A 23,109-nucleotide genomic window follows, 5' to 3' on the forward strand; every position below is an offset into this window, starting at 1 on the left:
AGGAGGGTAGTAATAGACTTCAGGAAGACATCAACAGACTGGTGAAATGGGCAGATGCATAGCAAATGAAATAAACACAGGAGGGTGAAGTGATACATTTGATAGGAGGAATGAGGAGAGGCAATGTGGATTCACTAGTATAAGCTTAACTAGGGTGCGGGTACAGAGAGACATGGGGGATAATGTGTAAGCTTTGAAGGCAGAAGAAGTTGAGAAAGTTGTTTAAAAAGAAAAGCAAATGGGATCTTTGGCTTTATTAATAGAGGAATAGAATTCAAACCAAAGAAGCTATGCTAAACTTGTATAAAACACTGGCTATGCCTAGCTGGAGTATTTTGTTCAATACTGGGCACTACAAGCACGTCAAGGCCTTGGAGAGGGTGCAGAACAATTTTACTAGAATGGTATCAGATGTGCGGGACTTCAGTTTGTGGAGAGACTAGAAAAGCTTATTCCCCTGAGGGCATTTGGGCTTGGGCTGATAAGTGGCAAGTACCATTGACACTACACAAGTGCTAGGCAATAACCATCTCCAACAAGAGAGAATCTAACCATCGCTCTTGACATCCAATGTCATTACCATCACTGAGTCCCCCACTATCAACATCCTGGGGCCAGAAACTGAACTGGACCAGCCATATAAATAATGTGACTACAAGAGCAGGTCAGAGGCTGGGAATCCTGTGGTGAGTAACTCACCTCCTGACTCCCCAAAGCCTGTCCACCATCTACAAGGCACAAGTCAGGAGTGTGATGGAATACTCCCCACTTGGCTGGATGAGTGCAGCTCCCACAACACTCAAGAAACTTGACACCATCCAGGACAAAGCAGCCCTGCTTGCTTTGGCACCCCATCCACCAACTTAAACATCCACTCCCTCCACAACCGACACACAGTGGCAGCAGTGTGTACCATCTACAAGATGCACTGCATGAACTCACCAAGGCTCCTTTGACAGCACCTTCCAAATCCACGACCACTACCATCTAGAAGGACAAGGGCAGCAGATAGATGGGAACACCACCACCTGGAAGTTCCCCTCCAAGTCACTCACCATCCTGACTTGGAAATATATCGCCGTTCCTTCACTGTCGCTGGGTCAAAATCCTGGAACTCCCTATACCAGATGGACTCAATGGTTCAAGAAGATGACACCATCACCTTCAAGAATAATTCGGGATGCGCAATAAATGCCAGCGACACTCCTATCCCATGAACGAATTTTAAAAATAGGTTACAAGGAGACTTGCTAAAGGTGTTCAAAATCATGAATGGTTTTGATAGATTAAATAAAGAGAAACTGTTTCCAGTTGCAGAAGGGTCAGTGACCAGAGAATACAGATCTAAGATGATTGACAAAGGAACCAGAGTTAACATGAGGAAAGCATTTGCTTTACACAATGGATGGTTGAGCTGGAATGCACTGCCTGACTAAGCTGGTGAAACAGATTCAATCGTAACATTAAAATGAGAACTACAGAGCTACTTGAAGGGGAAAAATTTACAGGCTCTAGGGATAGAGCAAGGAAGTGGAACTAACGGTTAGTTCTTTCAAAGAGCTGGCACAGGCACGATGGGCTAAATGGTCTCCTGTGCTGTATCACTCTATGAATCCCAGCCTGTGCTGTGTTTCTTGTCTGGAATGGTGCTGCAGGAGGTAGCAGATTGGGTGAGGATCCCTGACAGGATGTTCCTGCTACTAATAGCTATCCAGTGACACTTGTTACAAGTGCATGTGCTGTCTGGACATGACCCTCTGCTCTGATGCCTTTGTCTGGCAGCACTTGCTGTGTTGGCCCGCTGATCAAGAACTGTTTGAGGGCAGTTGGCACATGTACCCAAGAAAGAGGCACCCCTCCCCAGATTGAAATTAGGGTGAGGAGTTTCTAAGGAACCAGTGCAGCATCCAAGAAAATCCATGCAAACTAGGTTGGGTTGGGAGTTTTCTTTCTGAGTTGCAGATGCACAGTTAGCAGCAGTGCTGTACTGACAGAAGAATGAGGCATATCTGAAAGTTAACCAGGAAAATGCAGAGAGCTCGTTTTGAGTGTGTCGTTCGAAATGTCAGCACACTTGCTCTCTGCTAGGGGCAATCGGGTTGTAAATCTAGTCGTTCTAAACACGTTTATGATTCGTACCTTAACGGGTGATTGCCATACACCAGAAAGGATCCAGCAACCAACTGGGCCTGTTGCTTCAACTTGGGGGTGGTGGAAGGAATCCTCTGAGTGATTTACTTTATAAAGTGACCTTTGTTTTGCTTTTTTTTTTCTTGTCCCTCTAGGCCTGGTACTGTGCAGTCTCACTGGGAGTCCCCTTTCTGAACTGCGGACGCACGGTAAGCAACAGCAGTGCTGTGCTTATAGAAGAGCGAGGCGAGTCTGACAGTTAACCAGAGAAAGCTCCTTTATACATCCCTGTGTCAAGATGCTGGGGCCTAGCTTTCTTGGGTTGCGCTCTGCGCACTGTTCCATGGGGAACCACATGAAAGCTATTCTAGTTCAAGCTTTCTCCAGAGGGAAGTCTGTAAAATAGTTCTTGTGAATGAAATAACCATCGTAGGGTCTTAGGATCATTAATATTAATTAGAAGCTTTAAAGTAAACCTTGGTTTAACACATTACTTTTTAGATCTCAGATAATTGTGCAGATGTAGAAGTGGATGATCTTCCTTTTCCACCTCCCCCCCACCGATCCCAAGAGTCTGATGCTCTCAACATTTATTGTAAATCCCAAACGTGTATTTTATAAAGGTGCTGTGCAGTCATGATTTAAGATGTACAAGTTCTGCTGAGAACGATTTGTAATGTTTTTAAATGAAAACAATTTTATAAAAGCAATCAGTGTGGACCGCTGTAGCCAGGCATTTGCTGGCCCAACATTCGGGGCAGGTCTGTCTTCAGACCATTAACTGACACAACAGTGCTCCTCCCCTCCACGTATGAAGTGTTTTATCAGGTGATGGTGTAGCTTCAGCCTCCTTCTCAACTCCCTGCCAGTGAGAGAGGGAGGGCCACAGAGTCACCAATATAAAGGGCAATGTTTTAGCCTTGAAGTATTTTAAGGATTGCCACAGTTTGAAACACATTAACATGGGTTTGAGATGAAAATGGAAGTTTAACTGGGTGAAATAAGAACAGAAAGTGCTGGAAAAACTCATAAGGTCTGGCAGCATCTGTGGAGAGAGAAACAGTTAATGTTCCGAGTCCGAATGACTCTTCAGTTCTGAGGAAGAGTCATATTGGACTCGAAACGTTAACTCTGTTTCTCTCTCCACAGACACTATCACACCTGCTGAGTTTTTCCAGCACAGTTTTTATTTCAGATTTCCAGCATCTGCAGTATTTTGTTTTTAGTTTAACTGGGTGCTTACTTTAGAAGTGTGAATTGTGATGCATTCCCATAGACTTGGTTTACAGCTTTCCTTATCTATGAAATCAGAAACTGGGATTCTGTAAACCGTCTCTGGACTGACCAAGCAGCTTAAGGTGCCTGCAGGGTTCAAAGCCACATCTCCAGCAATGTTAGCAAATTTGAGTCTGAACTGTGCTAAGCCAGGCTGACTTGGGTAAAATCGAGTATGGAATTTAAGGAAAATGCATTTTATCTTTTTTTCATCCAGTTTTTCAGTTCTAGAAAATTTAAACAATAAACATCTTTCCAGTGTTCCCAATGTGCCATCGTTGTTGTGTTACTGAGTCCCACAGACCTGGAAGGACCCAGGTTTAACCCCTGGTCTGCAATGAATTAGCTGATCTCAGCTGAATTTCCAATCCACGCTTCTTGGGTAAGGGTGCTAAATGATCCCGGATTCCTGCTCCTGATCTCTATTCCCATGCTAGGCAGTGCCTAATGTGTGCGTTTTGGACAAGGGCAGGAACAGTCACCGCTGTAATGCCCAGTCTAAGCTGAAACCTGGGAAACGGCTCCTTGAGGTGGCAGAGGGTCTCTAACACCATAAAGCGGTACCCCAGCAAGAGGTGACCCTTTCAGAGGGAAGATCGGTGGAGCAAAAGAAAGAAGCATCCTCCACCTGGGCCATACCTCCCCAAGTCCACCTGGGCCATACCTCCCAAGTCCACCTGGGCCATACCTCCCCAAGTCCACCTGGGCCATACCTCCCCAAGTCCACCTGGGCCATACCTCCCCAAGTCCACCTGGGCCATACCTCCCAAGTCCACCTGGGCCATACCTCCCAAGTCCACCTGGGCCATACCTCCCAAGTCCACCTGGGCCATACCTCCCAAGTCCACCTGGGCCATACCTCCCAAGTCCACCTGGGCCATACCTCCCAAGTCCACCTGGGCCATACCTCCCAAGTCCACCTGGGCCATACCTCCCAAGTCCACCTGGGCCATACCTCCCAAGTCCACCTGGGCCATACCTCCCAAGTCCACCTGGGCCATACCTCCCAAGTCCACCTGGGCCATACCTCCCAAGTCCACCTGGGCCATACCTCCCAAGTCCACCTGGGCCATACCTCCCCAAGTGAACCAACTTGCTTTGCTTCAGTTAGCATTCCCAACAATGGTTTTGTACATTCTCTGTGTATTTTAACCCTGCTGGTACCTACATCACACTGTGTCACTCAAGGTCCTGGTTCACTGTATCTGACCGAGACTGTACCCTCGTACCTGGTACTTGTGGGATTGTTTCTAATAGTATGGATTATATTTTGATTTGCCTAGGTTCAATCTTCAGACCGTAGTTTTAACATAGAGTTACCAATTTAAAATAAACTCGAGGTCGAAACCATAAGTTTCATATGAGAACTTGTTTTTGTTACTATAGCATTAACTTGCTTACAATAAAGTGGGTTCAAATGACAGTATCTCCTCTCCTAAATGGTGTAGTTAACCCTGATAGATCAGATAGTGCAGGGGGTTCTGGCAATTGCTTAATGGTTTTGAAAATGTCAAATGGCAGATGTGTTTGAAGTAATGATGTGTGTACTTTTAATTAAAAGTATTCTGAGATTGACCTGACACCCCCAGCTATTCTAACAGTCAAGATTCCCATTAAACTTTCCTTTCCCTGCCTCTCAAAATAAGTCTGACGCCTGTGTGCTGTAAGGAATAGACAAGTTTCAGGTGCAAAAGTGGGTTAGCCCCCACCTGCCAATCTCTCACGGTGCCCCTTGGTGTGGGGACACCTTGGCACAAGGGGCCTCAAAGGTATATAGAGAGAGAGGGATCAATCAGGGCAGTGAACGATAAGTGTGCTGATCACAATATCTAAGACAGTGGGAACTCAGAGAAGAAAACAAGTAATACATTTCTCCCAGGATGGCATACTGGTGCTGTTCTAAGATTAGAACCGAGATGCACTGTTGCATCAGAACACACAATTCTTCACTCTGTATTGAACCCATGTTATACATGTCCTTGGGAGTGTTTGACGCTGGGCTTTTCCAGCACCAACACCCCTGACTTTAATAATCGCCAAATTAACAAGAAAGCAGTGCCTGTGTTGACAGTGTTGGTAGGTCCTGAGAGTATAACATTGTGTGTGTGTGTTTGATACACTAGTGCAGTTACCATCAGAGAGAGACCACGTTTTTGCTGAGGGAGCTAGCTGTTCCTGCAAGAAAAGCTTGCCCACTACCTCAGTCAACAAGCGCAGGTGTAAAGTATAGAGCAGTGTTTGGTAGATTATTGGTGACTTTGGGATCTCTTCCAATTGCTGTACCTCTGAACTTAGTAATATTTCAAGCCTGGAACATGTCAGTACTGTAATAACTGAATTCGCAACAGGGATACTTTTTTAGAAGTTTGTTACAAAGCCACCTATCAAGTGTTGAATATTTTAAAGCTGTTGGAAGTTTGTCCCATTCTGGAATGAGCTGCTGCTTTTATCTGGGAGAGGAGGGCGGGAAGGCAGTCCAATTGCTGAGTCAGACATTCTGCCGGTGGTTGAGTCTGAGCACCAGCTTGTGACTTTTTAACCAAGTAGCTGGGTTTGAATGTTGACTCGCCTTCAAATAAACGTCAGGGACTCTGCCGGCCCTTTGGGAAAGGGAGCAAGGGGACGAGCATTTGGAACATTTCACACTTAATCCTCCAGGTTTTCAGTAACTCCTCTTGCTGGTGTATAAAGGTTTCTTCATTTTCATTTCCCTTTCTTCAATAATGTAGATGTGTCACAACCAGAAATTTCTGGCGCCTCATTCCTCACACCAATGAATTATTTCCCTTTATTCCATGATTCGCCTGCTCTTGTGTCTTTTCTCGCTACAAATCTGAAAGGGTGGGAGTGGCAGAAACACTTGGCATCCCCTTCCATTGAGAGATGTTTCACAGATTGCACAGTGGGAGAGGGGCAGACAAACAATAACCAGGAACTTTGGAGGGAATTGTGTATTGCTACTTAACACATGAGTGGGAGCAGCCCTGTTATGTCATGTCTTTTTTGTCACTTAACTGCTTGAATGATTTCCAAATTGTGCTGAGCACAAAGGAGGAACAACATCATGTGATTATTCAGGATATGAAGAGTCAGATTGTGATGTGTAGTTTAAACTGTTTCCAATCATGAAGTCCTGTTGATCACTTGAGAATTCTGTAATGGAACCATTGTTTTTTTTTTAATAAATCAATTTGCTCGCATCTCTCTGTTATTGTCTTTATGAAGCAGCCCCTCACCATTTAGCAGCTCCTAATGTGTTTGGGAGTTAATGCTGCCTCAATAATCCAGTCTCCTGAGTCAGCATTCACCAATATTTCAGAGCCGACCAGTTTAAAATAATTGTAGAATGTTCCAATGCCTGGCTTTTAAAGCCATATACCCAGAGCATCATACTCTATCCCCAGAGCCTTTAGCAGTCCTGCTTCTCTCACTGTACCCCTTTTTTACAGACTCTCTGCTCCATGTAACTGTGGACTATCAATCATGGTGTGGTGGGATAAACTGCTTTCCTGGTACTTTTTTGCCACCTTCCAGAAAAAAGGAAAGGGAAAAACTGGGAGAAAATTTTACAACAGTCATCACACAGGAAATATGTCCCATGAAAATACAACTATTGTTCCCAAAGTTTTCTATCTCTTCCTATGGCAACTGCTTGTCGCAGCACCCCACAGCTCCAAGAGTGGGGGAATCTCGCGCACACACATCCCCTGCCCCATCACCAAGTGAGCAAATCATACAACCCTATCCCATCACTGCTTAGGTGCTGAAATAGTAGACACAGACCCCCGTCCCATCACTGTGAGGAAATCAGACACTTGTGATAATGTTTGCAATATTGAACACCTCTCCTTGGCAGGACATTAAAAATCACATATTTCAGATCTTCCATGGAGTTAGAAATATTTTTTTTAAAAATCCAGAACTTGTGAACATTGTGTGTTGAGAACACACAAGTTGCAGTTTTCCTCAAATTGGTTCTTCAGTGAGATATTGATGGTTACTGTTACCACTGAATTGCTTGAACTTCACTGTCACCACTCAATGTATCGCCTGGTCTATTAGCTCCCACCAGTAATAACAGCTTGTATTTATAGAGTGCCTTTAACATATAAAGCTTCCCAAGGCATTTCACAGGGGTATTACAAAACAAAATGATACCAAGCAATACAAGCAGATGACCAAAAGCTGAGACAAAGAGGGTGGTCAAGAGAGCAGAATTAGAGAAACGCAGAGATCCCGGAGGGGTTGTGGAGCTGGAAGAAATAACAGAGATAGGGGAGGCAAGGCCATGAGGGGATTTGAAAATCAGGATAAAGAATTTTAAAATCAAGATGCTACTTAACCACAATGACACACCCCAGTCAAAATCAATATGATTCAGAAGCTGGTCAGTTGTAGAAAAAAACCAAAGATTAATATCTACTCCAGAACTGGTGCTCACGGCAACCATTAATGAGTTACGTCCTCTTCTATTCATGGTGACGTATTTATATAATTAGTGCGCACAAAATAATTTGGAATTTTAATAGTGATCTGCCAACATAAGTTTGACTGCACTTTCTATTTGAATGTGTGACCATTGACCAAATAACAGACTCTTTTAAAAAAAAAAAATAATAATAAGGCCCAGGCCTCATCCCTGGCTTCGCTGACTGAGCTAATGTCATCCAGTATGGCCCTCAACCCCACACACCAAACAGGGAGATCCCAATCTCCACCTCGACCTGTGCTGATTTAGTTAAACTCAGCTGAGACTGGTGAGAGTGCAACAGTGGTCCCGGGCATGACTGACTGGGCGAGGGGAAAATCAGGTCCTGCTCCCAATTATTATTGAGTGACCTGTGTGTGTGGTGGGCAGATGAGAACCAAATCAGGCCGACCCGAGATATTCCTTCTTACCCCATGTCATCACACCTTGAAACAGTTATAGATTCTGGGCTGGGGATGTGTGTTGACTGTGCTCTCTGAAGCTCTGTGCTCCTGGTTGGTGAATGTTGCCAGTTTCAGTATTCAGTGTTTTGGCTCAATTGGTAACATTCTTGCCCTTGAGTCAAGTCAAGGGTCATCTCATTGATAGCACACTAAAATTGGCCTGTTAGGGTTTTTTTTGTAAGGCAGCACTTGTTACCCATCCCTATCTGCCTTTGAGAAGGTGATGGTGAACTATTGCAGTCCAAGTGGTGTAAGTTAGGTCTTAGAATGGTTACAGCACAAAAGGAGGCCATTTGGCCTGCTGTGTCTGTGCTGGCTCTCTGCATGAGCAACTCAGCTGGTCCCACTCCCCTGCATTTATTTTCCTCCCCACATAATGATCCAATTTCCTTTTGAAAGCCTTGATTGAATCTGCCTCCACCACACTCTCAGGTAGTGCATTCCAGATCCTAACCACTTGCATGAAGAAGTTTTTCTTCGTGTCTCCATTGCTTCTTTGCCAATCACCTTAAATCTGTGTCCCTCTGATTCTCAAACCTTCCACCAATGGGAACCGTCTCTCCTGATCTACTCTGTCCAGACCCCTCATGATTTTGAACACCTCTATCAAATCTCCTCTCAGCCTTCTCTCTAAGAAGAACAGCCCCAGCTTCTCCAATCTATCCATTTCCCTTCTGTTTTTCTCCCTTCTACCTATTTTCTACCTACCCTTCAGTACCTTGCCTATGTTCTTCATGAATGAGTCCACTGAGTCTGTCGAGAGGGATGACCACAAACGACAGCCAAACCTGATCTGCCTTCGCATGAACTCTGTGCAAAAATAGGGCTATTTCTGTATTTAATATTTGATCGACAGTATCGCCACCATACAAACAATCACACTGTGGCAGTGATGATCAATGAGAATTACCGGTACCCAGATGGGTGTTTCTGTTTTTATTCAGAAATAAGTTTTTTTTAATATCAGTTATTTTTCTAAATGCTGGTGTGCAGATTGTGCTGCAAATGAACCTATTCCATCTGCATGCTGACGTTAGGACAATCAGTACAAGTGTGAAGCACTGTCTAAAGGAGATGTGTGGGCGATATGTCAGCATTCTGACATTAACAACTCAAGCAGCAAGGTCTGTCAAACTGCAACAAAATGGCTCCACCATGAGCAACTTCATAACATAAATCATAACCCTGGTTGCTCATCGTTAGTTGTGGCCGGAGATCTGAACTCTTGAGTGGAAAGGAAATTCGTACAAGATGAAGGTCTACGCTAAACTGTTTCATCCAAAGCACTGTCACTTCTCAAAAGCATTGTACTGTTTCAGTATCTGATGTCTCGCCGCTTCGGTGACGTGGAGCCTGTAAATAAATGTGTTTAGCCCTATAAGCTAAGCTCTGGCAGCGTGCTACTCTTCCACCCGTTGGAGGAGAGAGGAAAATATGACGATCCCAAGTGATCACCACAGCTAACTGCCACTGTGGGTACAATATTCCAACGAGACATATCAAGACACAGAATTTGATTTTCCCGGAGAGACAGACTGCTTGTGGTAAAATGTACCCACTAGTACTGTACCCCAGAGTTATACAGTGACAGACCCGTCCCCACCAGTACTGTACCCCAGTGTTATACAGTAACAGACCCGTCCCCACCAGTACTGTACCCCAGTGTTATACAGTGACAGACCCGTCCCCACCAGTAATGTACCCCAGTGTTATACAGTGACAGACCCGTCCCCACCAGTACTGTACCCCAGTGTTATACAGTGACAGATCTGTCCCCACCAGTAATGTACCCCAGTGTTATACAATGACACACCTGTCCCCACCAGTACTGTAACCCACTGTTACATACTGACTAACCTGTCCCCACTGGCACTGTACCCCAGTGATATTCAGTGACAGACATATTCCTGCTAGTCCTGTAACTCAGTGTTATACAGTGACAAACCCATCCCCATCAGTACTGTACCCCAGTGTTATACAGTGACAGACCCGTCCCCACCAGTACTGTACCCCAGTGTTATAAAGTGGCAGACCTGTCCCCACCAGTACTGTACCCCGGTGTTATACAGTGACAGACCCGTCCCCACCAGTACTGTACCCCAATGTTATACAGTGACAGACCCGTCCCCATCAGTACTGTACCCCAGTGTTATACAGTGACAGACCTGTCCCCACCAGTACTGTACCTCAGTGTTATACAGTGACAGACCCGTCCCCACCAGTACTGTACCCCAGTGTTATACAGTGACAGACCCGTCCCCACCAGTACTGTACCCCAGTGTTATACAATGACAGACCCGTCCCCACCAGTACTGTACCCCAGTGTTATACAGTGACACACCTGTCCCCACCAGTACTGTACACCAGTGTTATACAGTGACAGACCCGTCCCCACCAGTACTGTACCCCAGTGTTATACAGTGACAAACCTGTCCCCATCAGTACTATACCCCAGTGTTATACAGTGACAGACCTGTCCCCACCAGTACTGTACCCCAGTGTTATACAGTGACAGACCTGTCCCCACCAGTACTGTGCCCCAGTGTTATACAGTGACAGACCCATCCCCACCAGGATCGTACCCCAGTGGTATACAGTGACAGACCTGTCCCCACCAGTACTGTACCCCAGTGTTACACAGTGACAGACCCGTCCCCGCCAGTAGTGTACCCCAGTTTTATACAGTGACAGACCCGTCCCCACCAGTACTGTACCCGTGTTATACAGTGACAGACCCATCCCCACCAGGACTGTACCCCAGTGTTATACAGGGACAGACCCGTCCCCACCAGTACTGTACCCCAGTGTTATACAGTGACAGACCCGTCCCCACCAGTACTGTACCCCAGTGTTATACAGTGACAGACCCTTCCCCACCAGTACTGTACCCCAGTGTTATACAGTGACAGACCCGTCCCCACCAGTACTGTACCCCAGTGGTATACAGTGACAGACCCGTCCCCACCAGTAGTGTACCCCAGTGGTATACAGTGACAGACCCATCCCCAGCAGTACTGTACCCCAGTGGTATACAGTGACAGACCCGTCCCCACCAGTACTGTACCCCAGTGTTATACAGTGACAGACCCGTCTCCACCAGTACTGTGCCCCAGTGTTATACAGTGACAGACCTGTCCCCACCAGTACTGTACCCCAGTGTTACACAGCAACAGATCTGTTCTCACATAACTGTATCGCAGTGTTATACAGTAACAAACCTGTCCAGCACTCTGGCCCAGTGTTACAATTGACAGACCTATCCCTACTACTGTACCCCATTGTTATACAGTGACAGACCCGTCCCCACTAGTGTTGTACGCCAGTGTTATACAGTGACAGACCTGTCCACACCAGTACTGTACCCCAGTGTTATACAGTGACAGACTCATCCCCACCAGGACTGCACCCCAGTGGTATACAGTGACAGACCTATCCCCAGTGTTATACAGTGACAGACCCATCCCCACCAGTACTGTACCCCAGTGTTACACAGTGACAGACCCGTCCCCACCAGTACTGTACACCATTGTTATACAGTGACAAACCCATCCCCACCAGTGTTGTACGCCAGTGTTATACAGTGACAGACCAGTACTGTACCCCAGTGTTATACAGTGACAGACCTGTCCCCACTAGTGTTGTACGCCAGTGTTATACAGTGACAGACCCATCCCCATAGTATTGTACCCCAGTGTTATACAGTGACAGACCCATCCCCACCAATACTGTACCCCAGTGTTATAGTGACAGACCTGTCCCCACCAGTACGGTACCCCAGTGTTATACAGTGACAGATCCCTCCCCACCAATAGTGTTACCCAGTATTATACAGTGACAGACCAGTCCCCACCAGTACTGTACCCCAGTGCTATACAGTGACAGATCCCTCCCCACCAGTGCTGAATCCCAAAGCTATACACTGACAGACCTGTCCCCACCAGTAATGTACACCAGGATTATAGTGACAGACCCGTCCCCACCAGTACTGTAACCCAGTGTTATACAGTGACAGACCTGTCCCCACCAGTACTGTACCCCTGTGTTATACAGTGACAGTTCCCTCCCCACCAGTACTGAATCCCAGTGTTATACTCTGACCGACCTGTCCCCACCAGTACTGTATCCCAGTGTTATACAGTGACCGACCCATCCCCACCAGTACTGTACCCCAGTGTTATACAGTGACAGACCCGTCCGTACCAGTAATGTACCCTAGTGTTATACAGTGACAGACCTGTCCCCACCAGTTAAGTACCCCAGGGTTATACAGTGACAGACCTGATCGCTCCAGTATTGTGCCCCCCATGTTATATAGTGACAAACCTGCCCCCACCAGCACTATAACCCAGTGTTATACAGTGACAGACCCGTCCCCACCAGTACTGCACCCCAGTGTTATACAGTGACAGACCTGTCCCCACCAGTACTGCACCCCAGTGTTATACAGCGACAGACCCGTCCCTACCAGTACTATACCCCAGTGTAAAACAGTGACAGACTTGTCCCCACCACTATTGTGCCCAAATGTTATATAGTGACACACCTGTCCCCACCAGTACTGTACACCAGTGTTATATACTGACACACCTGTCCCCACCAGAACTGTACCCCAGTGTTATACAGTGACAGACCTGTCCCCACCAGTACTCTACCCCAGTGTTATACAGTGACAGGCCTATCCCCACCGGTACTGTACCCCAGTGTTATACAGTGACAGACCCATCCCCACCAGTACTGTACCCCAGCGTTATACAGTGACAGACCCGTCCCCACCAGTACTGTACCCAGTGTTATACAATGACAGACCTGTCTCCACCAGGACTGTACCCCAGTGTTATACAGTGACAGACCCATCCCCACCAGTAATGTACCCCAGTGGTATACAGTGACAGACCCATCCCCACCAGTACTGTACCCCAGTGTGATGCAGTAACAGACCCGTCCCCACCAGGACTGTATCCCAGTGTTATACAGTGACAGACCCGTCCCCACCAGTTAAGTACCCCAGGATTATACAGTGACAGACCCGGCCCCACCATTACTGTACCCCAGGATTATACAGTGACAGACCCGGCCCCACCAGTACTGTACCCCAGTGTTATACAGTGACAGACCTGACCCCTCCAGTATTGTGCCCCCCATGTTACATCGTGACAAACCTGCCCCCACCAGCACTATAACCCAGTGTTATACAGTGACAGACCTGTCCCCACCAGTACTGTAACCCAGTGTTATACAGTGACAAACCTGTCCCCAGCAGAACTGTAGACCCGTGATATTCAGTGACAGACCTGTTCCTGCAAGTGCTGTAACCCAGTGTTATACACTGACAGACCTGTCCCCACCAGTACTGTACCCCACTGTTATACAGTGACAGACCTGTCCCCACCAGTACTGTACCCCAGTGTTATACAGTGACAGACCCATCCCCACCAATACTGTACCCCAGTGTTATAGTGACAGACCTGTCCCCACCAGTACGGTACCCCAGTGTTATACAGTGACAGATCCCTCCCCACCAATAGTGTTACCCAGTATTATACAGTGACAGACCAGTCCCCACCAGTACTGTACCCCAGTGCTATACAGTGACAGATCCCTCCCCACCAGTGCTGAATCCCAAAGCTATACACTGACAGACCTGTCCCCACCAGTAATGTACACCAGGATTATAGTGACAGACCCGTCCCCACCAGTACTGTAACCCAGTGTTATACAGTGACAGACCTGTCCCCACCAGTACTGTACCCCTGTGTTATACAGTGACAGTTCCCTCCCCACCAGTACTGAATCCCAGTGTTATACTCTGACCGACCTGTCCCCACCAGTACTGTATCCCAGTGTTATACAGTGACCGACCCATCCCCACCAGTACTGTACCCCAGTGTTATACAGTGACAGACCCGTCCGTACCAGTAATGTACCCTAGTGTTATACAGTGACAGACCTGTCCCCACCAGTTAAGTACCCCAGGGTTATACAGTGACAGACCTGATCGCTCCAGTATTGTGCCCCCCATGTTATATAGTGACAAACCTGCCCCCACCAGCACTATAACCCAGTGTTATACAGTGACAGACCCGTCCCCACCAGTACTGCACCCCAGTGTTATACAGTGACAGACCTGTCCCCACCAGTACTGCACCCCAGTGTTATACAGCGACAGACCCGTCCCTACCAGTACTATACCCCAGTGTAAAACAGTGACAGACTTGTCCCCACCACTATTGTGCCCAAATGTTATATAGTGACACACCTGTCCCCACCAGTACTGTACACCAGTGTTATATACTGACACACCTGTCCCCACCAGAACTGTACCCCAGTGTTATACAGTGACAGACCTGTCCCCACCAGTACTCTACCCCAGTGTTATACAGTGACAGGCCTATCCCCACCGGTACTGTACCCCAGTGTTATACAGTGACAGACCCATCCCCACCAGTACTGTACCCCAGCGTTATACAGTGACAGACCCGTCCCCACCAGTACTGTACCCAGTGTTATACAATGACAGACCTGTCTCCACCAGGACTGTACCCCAGTGTTATACAGTGACAGACCCATCCCCACCAGTAATGTACCCCAGTGGTATACAGTGACAGACCCATCCCCACCAGTACTGTACCCCAGTGTGATACAGTAACAGACCCGTCCCCACCAGGACTGTATCCCAGTGTTATACAGTGACAGACCCGTCCCCACCAGTTAAGTACCCCAGGATTATACAGTGACAGACCCGGCCCCACCATTACTGTACCCCAGGATTATACAGTGACAGACCCGGCCCCACCAGTACTGTACCCCAGTGTTATACAGTGACAGACCTGACCCCTCCAGTATTGTGCCCCCCATGTTACATCGTGACAAACCTGCCCCCACCAGCACTATAACCCAGTGTTATACAGTGACAGACCTGTCCCCACCAGTACTGTAACCCAGTGTTATACAGTGACAAACCTGTCCCCAGCAGAACTGTAGACCCGTGATATTCAGTGACAGACCTGTTCCTGCAAGTGCTGTAACCCAGTGTTATACACTGACAGACCTGTCCCCACCAGTACTGTACCCCACTGTTATACAGTGACAGACCTGTCCCCACCAGTACTGTACCCCAGTGTTATACAGTAACAGACCCGTCCCCACCAGTACTGTACCCCAGTGTTATACAGTAACAGACCCGTCCCCACCAGTACTGTACCTCAGTGTTATACAGTAACAGACCCGTCCCCACCAGTACTGTACCCCAGTGTCATACAGTAACAGACCCGTCCCCACCAGTACTGTACCCCAGTGTTATACAGTGACAGACCCGTGCCCACCAGTACTGTACCCCAGTGTAATACAGTGACAGACTCGTCCCAACCAGTACTGTACCCCAGTGTGATACAGTAACAGACCCGTCCCCACCAGTACTGTACCCCAGTGGTATACAGTGACAGACCTGTCCCCACCAGTACTGTACCCCAGTGTGATACAGTAACAGACCCGTCCCCACCAGTACTGTACCCCAGTGGTATACAGTGACAGACCTGTCCCCACCAGTACTGTACCCCAGTGTTATACAGTGACAGACCCGGCCCCACCAGTACTGTACCCCAGTGTTATACACTGACAGACCCGGCCCCACCAGTACTGTACCCCAGTGTTATACAGTGACAGACCTGTCCCCACCAGTTAAGTACCCCAGGTTTATACAGTGACAGACCTGACCCCTCCAGTATTGTGCCCCCCATGTTACATCGTGACAAACCTGCCCCCACCAGCACTATAACCCAGTGTTATACAGTGACAGACCTGTCCCCACCAGTACTGTAACCCAGTGTTATACAGTGACAAACCTGTCCCCAGCAGAACTGTAGACCCGTGATATTCAGTGACAGACCTGTCCCTGCAAGTGCTATAACCCAGTGTTATACACTGACAGACCCGTCCCCACCAGTACTGTACCCCAGTATTATACAGTGACAGACCTGTCCACACCAGTACTGTACCCCAGAGTTATACAGTGACAGACCCGTCCCCACCAGTACTGTACCCCAGTGTTATGCAGTGACAGACCCGTCCGTACCAGTAATGTACCCTAGTGTTATACAGTGACAGACCTGTCCCCACCAGTTAAGTACCCCAGGGTTATACAGTGACAGACCTGATCGCTCCAGTATTGTGCCCCCCATGTTATATAGTGACAAACCTGCCCCCACCAGCACTATAACCCAGTGTTATACAGTGACAGACCCGTCCCCACCAGTACTGCACCCCAGTGTTATACAGTGACAGACCTGTCCCCACCAGTACTGCACCCCAGTGTTATACAGCGACAGACCCGTCCCTACCAGTACTGTACCCCAGTGTAAAACAGTGACAGACCCGTCCCCACCAGTACTGTACCCCAGTGTTATACAGTGACAGACCCGTCCCTACCAGTACTGTACCCCAGTGTAAAACAGTGACAGACCCGTCCCCACCAGTACTGTACCCCAGTGTTATACAGTGACAGACCCGTCCCTACCAGTACTGTACCCCAGTGTAAAACAGTGACAGACCCGTCCCCACCAGTGCTGTACCCCAGTGTTATACAGCGACAGACCCGTCCCTACCAGTACTGTACCCCAGTGTAAAACAGTGACAGACCCGTCCCCACCAGTACTGTACCCCAGTGTTATACAGTGACAGACTTGTCCCCACCACTATTGTGCCCAAATGTTATATAGTGACACACCTGTCCCCACCAGTACTGTACCCCAGTGTTATACAGTGACAGACCTGTCCCGACCAGTACTGTACCCCAGTGTTATACAGTGACAGACCCGTCCCCAGCAGTACTGTACCCCAGCATTATACAGTGACAGACCCGTCCCCACCAGTACTGTATCCCAGTGTTATACAGTGACAGACCTGCCTCCACCAGGACTGTACCCCAGTGTTATACAGTGACAGACCCGTCCCCACCAGTACTGTACCCCAGTGTTATACAGTGTCAGACCCGTCCCCACCAGTACTGTACCCCAGTGTTATACAGTGACAGACCTGTCCCCACCCGTACTGTACCCCAGTGTTATACAGTGACAGACCTGTCCCCACCAGTACTGTACCCCAGTGTTATACAGTGACAGACCTGTCCCCACCCGTACTGTACCCCAGTATTATACAGTAACAGACCCGGCCCCACCATTACTGTACCCCAGGATTATACAGTGACAGAACCGGCCCCACCAGTACTGTACCCCAGTGTTATACAGTGACAGACCTGTCCCCACCAGTACTGTACCCCAGTGTTATACAGTGACAGACCTGTCCCCTCCAGTATTGTGCCCCCCATGTTACATCGTGACAAACCTGCCCCCACCAGCACTATAACCCAGTGTTATACAGTGACAGACCTGTCCCCACCAGTACTGTAACCCAGTGTTATACAGTGACAAACCTGTCCCCAGCAGAACTGTAGACCCGTGATATTCAGTGACAGACCTGTTCCTGCAAGTGCTGTAACCCAGTGTTATACAGTGACTGACCCGTGCCCACCAGTACTGTACCCCAGTGTTATACAGTAACAGACCTGTCCCCACCAGTACTGTACCCCACTGTTATACAGTAACAGACCCGTCCCCAACAGTACTGCACCCCAGTGTTATACAGTGACAGACCTGTCCCCACCAGTACTGTGCCCCAGTGTTATACAGTGACAGACCTGTCCCCACCAGTACTGTACCCCAGTGTTATACAGTGACAGACCTGTCCCCACCAGTACTGTACCCCAGTGTTATACAGTGACAGACCTGTCCCCACCAGTACTGTACCCCAGTGTCATACAGTAACAGACCCGTCCCCACCAGTACTGTGCCCCAGTGTTATACAGTGACAGACCCGTGCCCACCAGTACTGTACCCCAGTGTTATACAGTAACAGACCTGTCCCCACCAGTACTGTACCCCACTGTTATACAGTAACAGACCCGTCCCCACCAGTACTGTACCCCAGTGTTATACAGTAAGAGACCCGTCCCCACCAGTACTGTGCCCCAGTGTTATACAGTGACAGACCCGTCCCAACCAGTACTGTACCCCAGTATTATACAGTGACAGACCTGTCCACACCAGTACTGTACCCCAGAGTTATACAGTGACAGACCCGTCCCCACCAGGACTGTACCCCAGTGTTATGCAGTGACAGACAAGTCCCCACCAGTACTGTACCCCAGTGTTATACAGTGACAGACCCGTCCCCACCAATACTGTACCCCAGTGTTATACAGTGACAAACCTGTCCCCACCAGTACTGTACCCCAGTGTTATTCAGTGACAGACCTGCCCCCATCAGTACTATATCCCAGTGTTATACAGTGACAGACCCGTGCCCACCAGTACTGTATCCCAGTGTGATACAGTGACAGACCCGTCCCCACCAGTACTGTACCCCAGTGTTATACAGTGACACACCCGTCCCCACCAGTGCTGTACCCCAGTGTTACACAGTGACAGACCCATCCCCACGAGTACTGTACCCCAGTGTTATACAGTGACACACCCGTCCCCACCAGTGCTGTACCCCAGTGTTACACAGTGACAGACCCATCCCCACGAGTACTGTACCCTAGTGTTATACAGTGACAGACCCGTCCCCACCAGTACTGTACCCCAGTGTTATACAATGACACACCTGTCCGCAACAGTACTGTACCCCAGTGTCATACAGTGACAGACCCGTCCCCACCAGTAATGTACCCCAGTGTTATACAATGACACACCTGTCCCCACCAGTACTGTAACCCACTGTTACATACTGACTAACCTGTCCCGACTAGCACTGTACCCCAGTGATATTCAGTGACATACATATTCCTGCTAGTCCTGTAACCCAGTTTTATCCAGTGACAAACCCATCCCCACCAGTACTGCTCCCCAGTGTTATACAGTGACAAACCTGTCCCCACCAGTACTGCACCCCAGTGTTATCCAGTGACACACCCATACCCATCAGTACTGCACCCCTGTGTTATACAGTGACAAACCTGTCCCCACCAGTACTGCACCCCAGTGTTATACAGTGACAGACCTGTCCCCACCAGTACTGTACCCCAGTGTTATACAGTGACAGACCTGTCCCCACCAGTACTGTACCCCAGTGTTATACAGTGACAGACCCGTCACCACCAGTACTGTACCCCAGTGTTATACAGTGACAGACCCATCCACACCAGTACTGTACCCCAGTGTTATTCAGTGACAGACCCGTCCCCACCAGTACTGTACCCCAGGGTTATAAAGTGACAGACCTGTCCCCACTAGTACTGTACCCCAGTGTTATACAGTGACAGACCCGTCCCCAGCAGTACTGTACCCCAGTGTTATACAGTGACAGACCTGTCCCCACCAGTGCTGTACCCCAGTGTTATACAGTGACAGACCCGTCACCACCAGTACTGTACCCCAGTGTTATACAGTGACAGACCCATCCACACCAGTACTGTACCCCAGTGTTATTCAGTGACAGACCCGTCCCCACCAGTACTGTACCCCAGGGTTATACAGTGACAGACCTGTCCCCACTAGTACTGTACCCCAGTGTTATACAGTGACAGACCCGTCCCCAGCAGTACTGTACCCCAGTGTTATACAGTGACAGACCTGTCCCCACCAGTGCTGTACCCCAGTGTTATGCAATGACAGACCCGTCCCCACCAGTACTGTACCCCAGTGTTATACAGTGACAGACTTGTCCCCACCACTATTGTGCCCAAATGTTATATAGTGACACACCTGTCCCCACCAGTACTGTACCCCAGTGTTATACAGTGACAGACCTGTCCCGACCAGTACTGTACCCCAGTGTTATACAGTGACAGACCCGTCCCCAGCAGTACTGTACCCCAGCATTATACAGTGACAGACCCGTCCCCACCAGTACTGTATCCCAGTGTTATACAGTGACAGACCTGCCTCCACCAGGACTGTACCCCAGTGTTATACAGTGACAGACCCGTCCCCACCAGTACTGTACCCCAGTGTTATACAGTGTCAGACCCGTCCCCACCAGTACTGTACCCCAGTGTTATACAGTGACAGACCTGTCCCCACCCGTACTGTACCCCAGTGTTATACAGTGACAGACCTGTCCCCACCAGTACTGTACCCCAGTGTTATACAGTGACAGACCTGTCCCCACCCGTACTGTACCCCAGTATTATACAGTAACAGACCCGGCCCCACCATTACTGTACCCCAGGATTATACAGTGACAGAACCGGCCCCACCAGTACTGTACCCCAGTGTTATACAGTGACAGACCTGTCCCCACCAGTACTGTACCCCAGTGTTATACAGTGACAGACCTGTCCCCTCCAGTATTGTGCCCCCCATGTTACATCGTGACAAACCTGCCCCCACCAGCACTATAACCCAGTGTTATACAGTGACAGACCTGTCCCCACCAGTACTGTAACCCAGTGTTATACAGTGACAAACCTGTCCCCAGCAGAACTGTAGACCCGTGATATTCAGTGACAGACCTGTTCCTGCAAGTGCTGTAACCCAGTGTTATACAGTGACTGACCCGTGCCCACCAGTACTGTACCCCAGTGTTATACAGTAACAGACCTGTCCCCACCAGTACTGTACCCCACTGTTATACAGTAACAGACCCGTCCCCAACAGTACTGCACCCCAGTGTTATACAGTGACAGACCTGTCCCCACCAGTACTGTGCCCCAGTGTTATACAGTGACAGACCTGTCCCCACCAGTACTGTACCCCAGTGTTATACAGTGACAGACCTGTCCCCACCAGTACTGTACCCCAGTGTTATACAGTGACAGACCTGTCCCCACCAGTACTGTACCCCAGTGTCATACAGTAACAGACCCGTCCCCACCAGTACTGTGCCCCAGTGTTATACAGTGACAGACCCGTGCCCACCAGTACTGTACCCCAGTGTTATACAGTAACAGACCTGTCCCCACCAGTACTGTACCCCACTGTTATACAGTAACAGACCCGTCCCCACCAGTACTGTACCCCAGTGTTATACAGTAAGAGACCCGTCCCCACCAGTACTGTGCCCCAGTGTTATACAGTGACAGACCCGTCCCAACCAGTACTGTACCCCAGTATTATACAGTGACAGACCTGTCCACACCAGTACTGTACCCCAGAGTTATACAGTGACAGACCCGTCCCCACCAGGACTGTACCCCAGTGTTATGCAGTGACAGACAAGTCCCCACCAGTACTGATCCCCAGTGTTATACAGTGACAGACCCGTCCCCACCAATACTGTACCCCAGTGTTATACAGTGACAAACCTGTCCCCACCAGTACTGTACCCCAGTGTTATTCAGTGACAGACCTGCCCCCATCAGTACTATATCCCAGTGTTATACAGTGACAGACCCGTGCCCACCAGTACTGTATCCCAGTGTGATACAGTGACAGACCCGTCCCCACCAGTACTGTACCCCAGTGTTATACAGTGACACACCCGTCCCCACCAGTGCTGTACCCCAGTGTTACACAGTGACAGACCCATCCCCACGAGTACTGTACCCCAGTGTTATACAGTGACACACCCGTCCCCACCAGTGCTGTACCCCAGTGTTACACAGTGACAGACCCATCCCCACGAGTACTGTACCCTAGTGTTATACAGTGACAGACCCGTCCCCACCAGTACTGTACCCCAGTGTTATACAATGACACACCTGTCCGCAACAGTACTGTACCCCAGTGTCATACAGTGACAGACCCGTCCCCACCAGTAATGTACCCCAGTGTTATACAATGACACACCTGTCCCCACCAGTACTGTAACCCACTGTTACATACTGACTAACCTGTCCCGACTAGCACTGTACCCCAGTGATATTCAGTGACATACATATTCCTGCTAGTCCTGTAACCCAGTTTTATCCAGTGACAAACCCATCCCCACCAGTACTGCTCCCCAGTGTTATACAGTGACAAACCTGTCCCCACCAGTACTGCACCCCAGTGTTATCCAGTGACACACCCATACCCATCAGTACTGCACCCCTGTGTTATACAGTGACAAACCTGTCCCCACCAGTACTGCACCCCAGTGTTATACAGTGACAGACCTGTCCCCACCAGTACTGTACCCCAGTGTTATACAGTGACAGACCTGTCCCCACCAGTACTGTACCCCAGTGTTATACAGTGACAGACCCGTCACCACCAGTACTGTACCCCAGTGTTATACAGTGACAGACCCATCCACACCAGTACTGTACCCCAGTGTTATTCAGTGACAGACCCGTCCCCACCAGTACTGTACCCCAGGGTTATACAGTGACAGACCTGTCCCCACTAGTACTGTCCCCCAGTGTTATACAGTGACAGACCCGTCCCCAGCAGTACTGTACCCCAGTGTTATACAGTGACAGACCTGTCCCCACCAGTGCTGTACCCCAGTGTTATGCAATGACAGACCCGTCCCCACCAGTACTGTACCCCAGTGTTATACAGTGACAGACCCGTCCCGACCAGTACTGTACCCCAGTGTTATACAGTGACAGGCCTATCCCCACTAGTGTTGTACCCCAGTGCTATACAGTGACAAACCCATCCCCACCAGTACTGTACCCCAGTGTTATACAGTGACAGACCCGACCCCACCAGTACTGTACTGCAATGTTATACAGTGACAGATCCAGCCCCATAGTACTGTACCGCAGTGTTATACAGTGACAGACCCATCCCCACGAGTACTGTACCCCAGTGTTATACAGTGACAGACCCATCCCCACGAGTACTGTAC

At 48.9% G+C, this 23,109-nt stretch overlaps 1 protein-coding gene and 1 long non-coding RNA gene across 5 annotated transcripts in view; one reads left to right on the forward strand and one right to left on the reverse strand.

Annotated features, from left to right (window-relative positions):
• LOC144672633 (natural resistance-associated macrophage protein 2-like) overlaps window positions 1-23,109 on the forward strand; it is a 184,811-nt gene that overhangs the window by 83,583 nt on the left and 78,119 nt on the right. For all 4 annotated transcript variants that reach the window (XM_078534484.1, XM_078534483.1, XM_078534485.1 and 1 more), the window contains exon 16: window positions 2,286-2,339. In XM_078534484.1, the coding sequence (XP_078390610.1) occupies window positions 2,286-2,339 (54 nt within the window). The remainder of the gene's footprint in view (window positions 1-2,285; window positions 2,340-23,109) is intronic.
• Window positions 3,313-8,001, reverse strand: LOC144672635 (uncharacterized). Its single transcript, XR_013574126.1, has 2 exons — window positions 4,158-8,001; window positions 3,313-4,082 (listed from the first exon to the last, which is right to left on the reverse strand). It is a non-coding gene; the product is annotated as an uncharacterized LOC144672635 (long non-coding RNA).

This window comes from Cetorhinus maximus, chromosome X (assembly GCF_964194155.1).
Source record: "Cetorhinus maximus chromosome X, sCetMax3.hap1.1, whole genome shotgun sequence".
In the NCBI taxonomy this organism is placed as follows: Eukaryota; Metazoa; Chordata; class Chondrichthyes; order Lamniformes; family Cetorhinidae; genus Cetorhinus; species Cetorhinus maximus.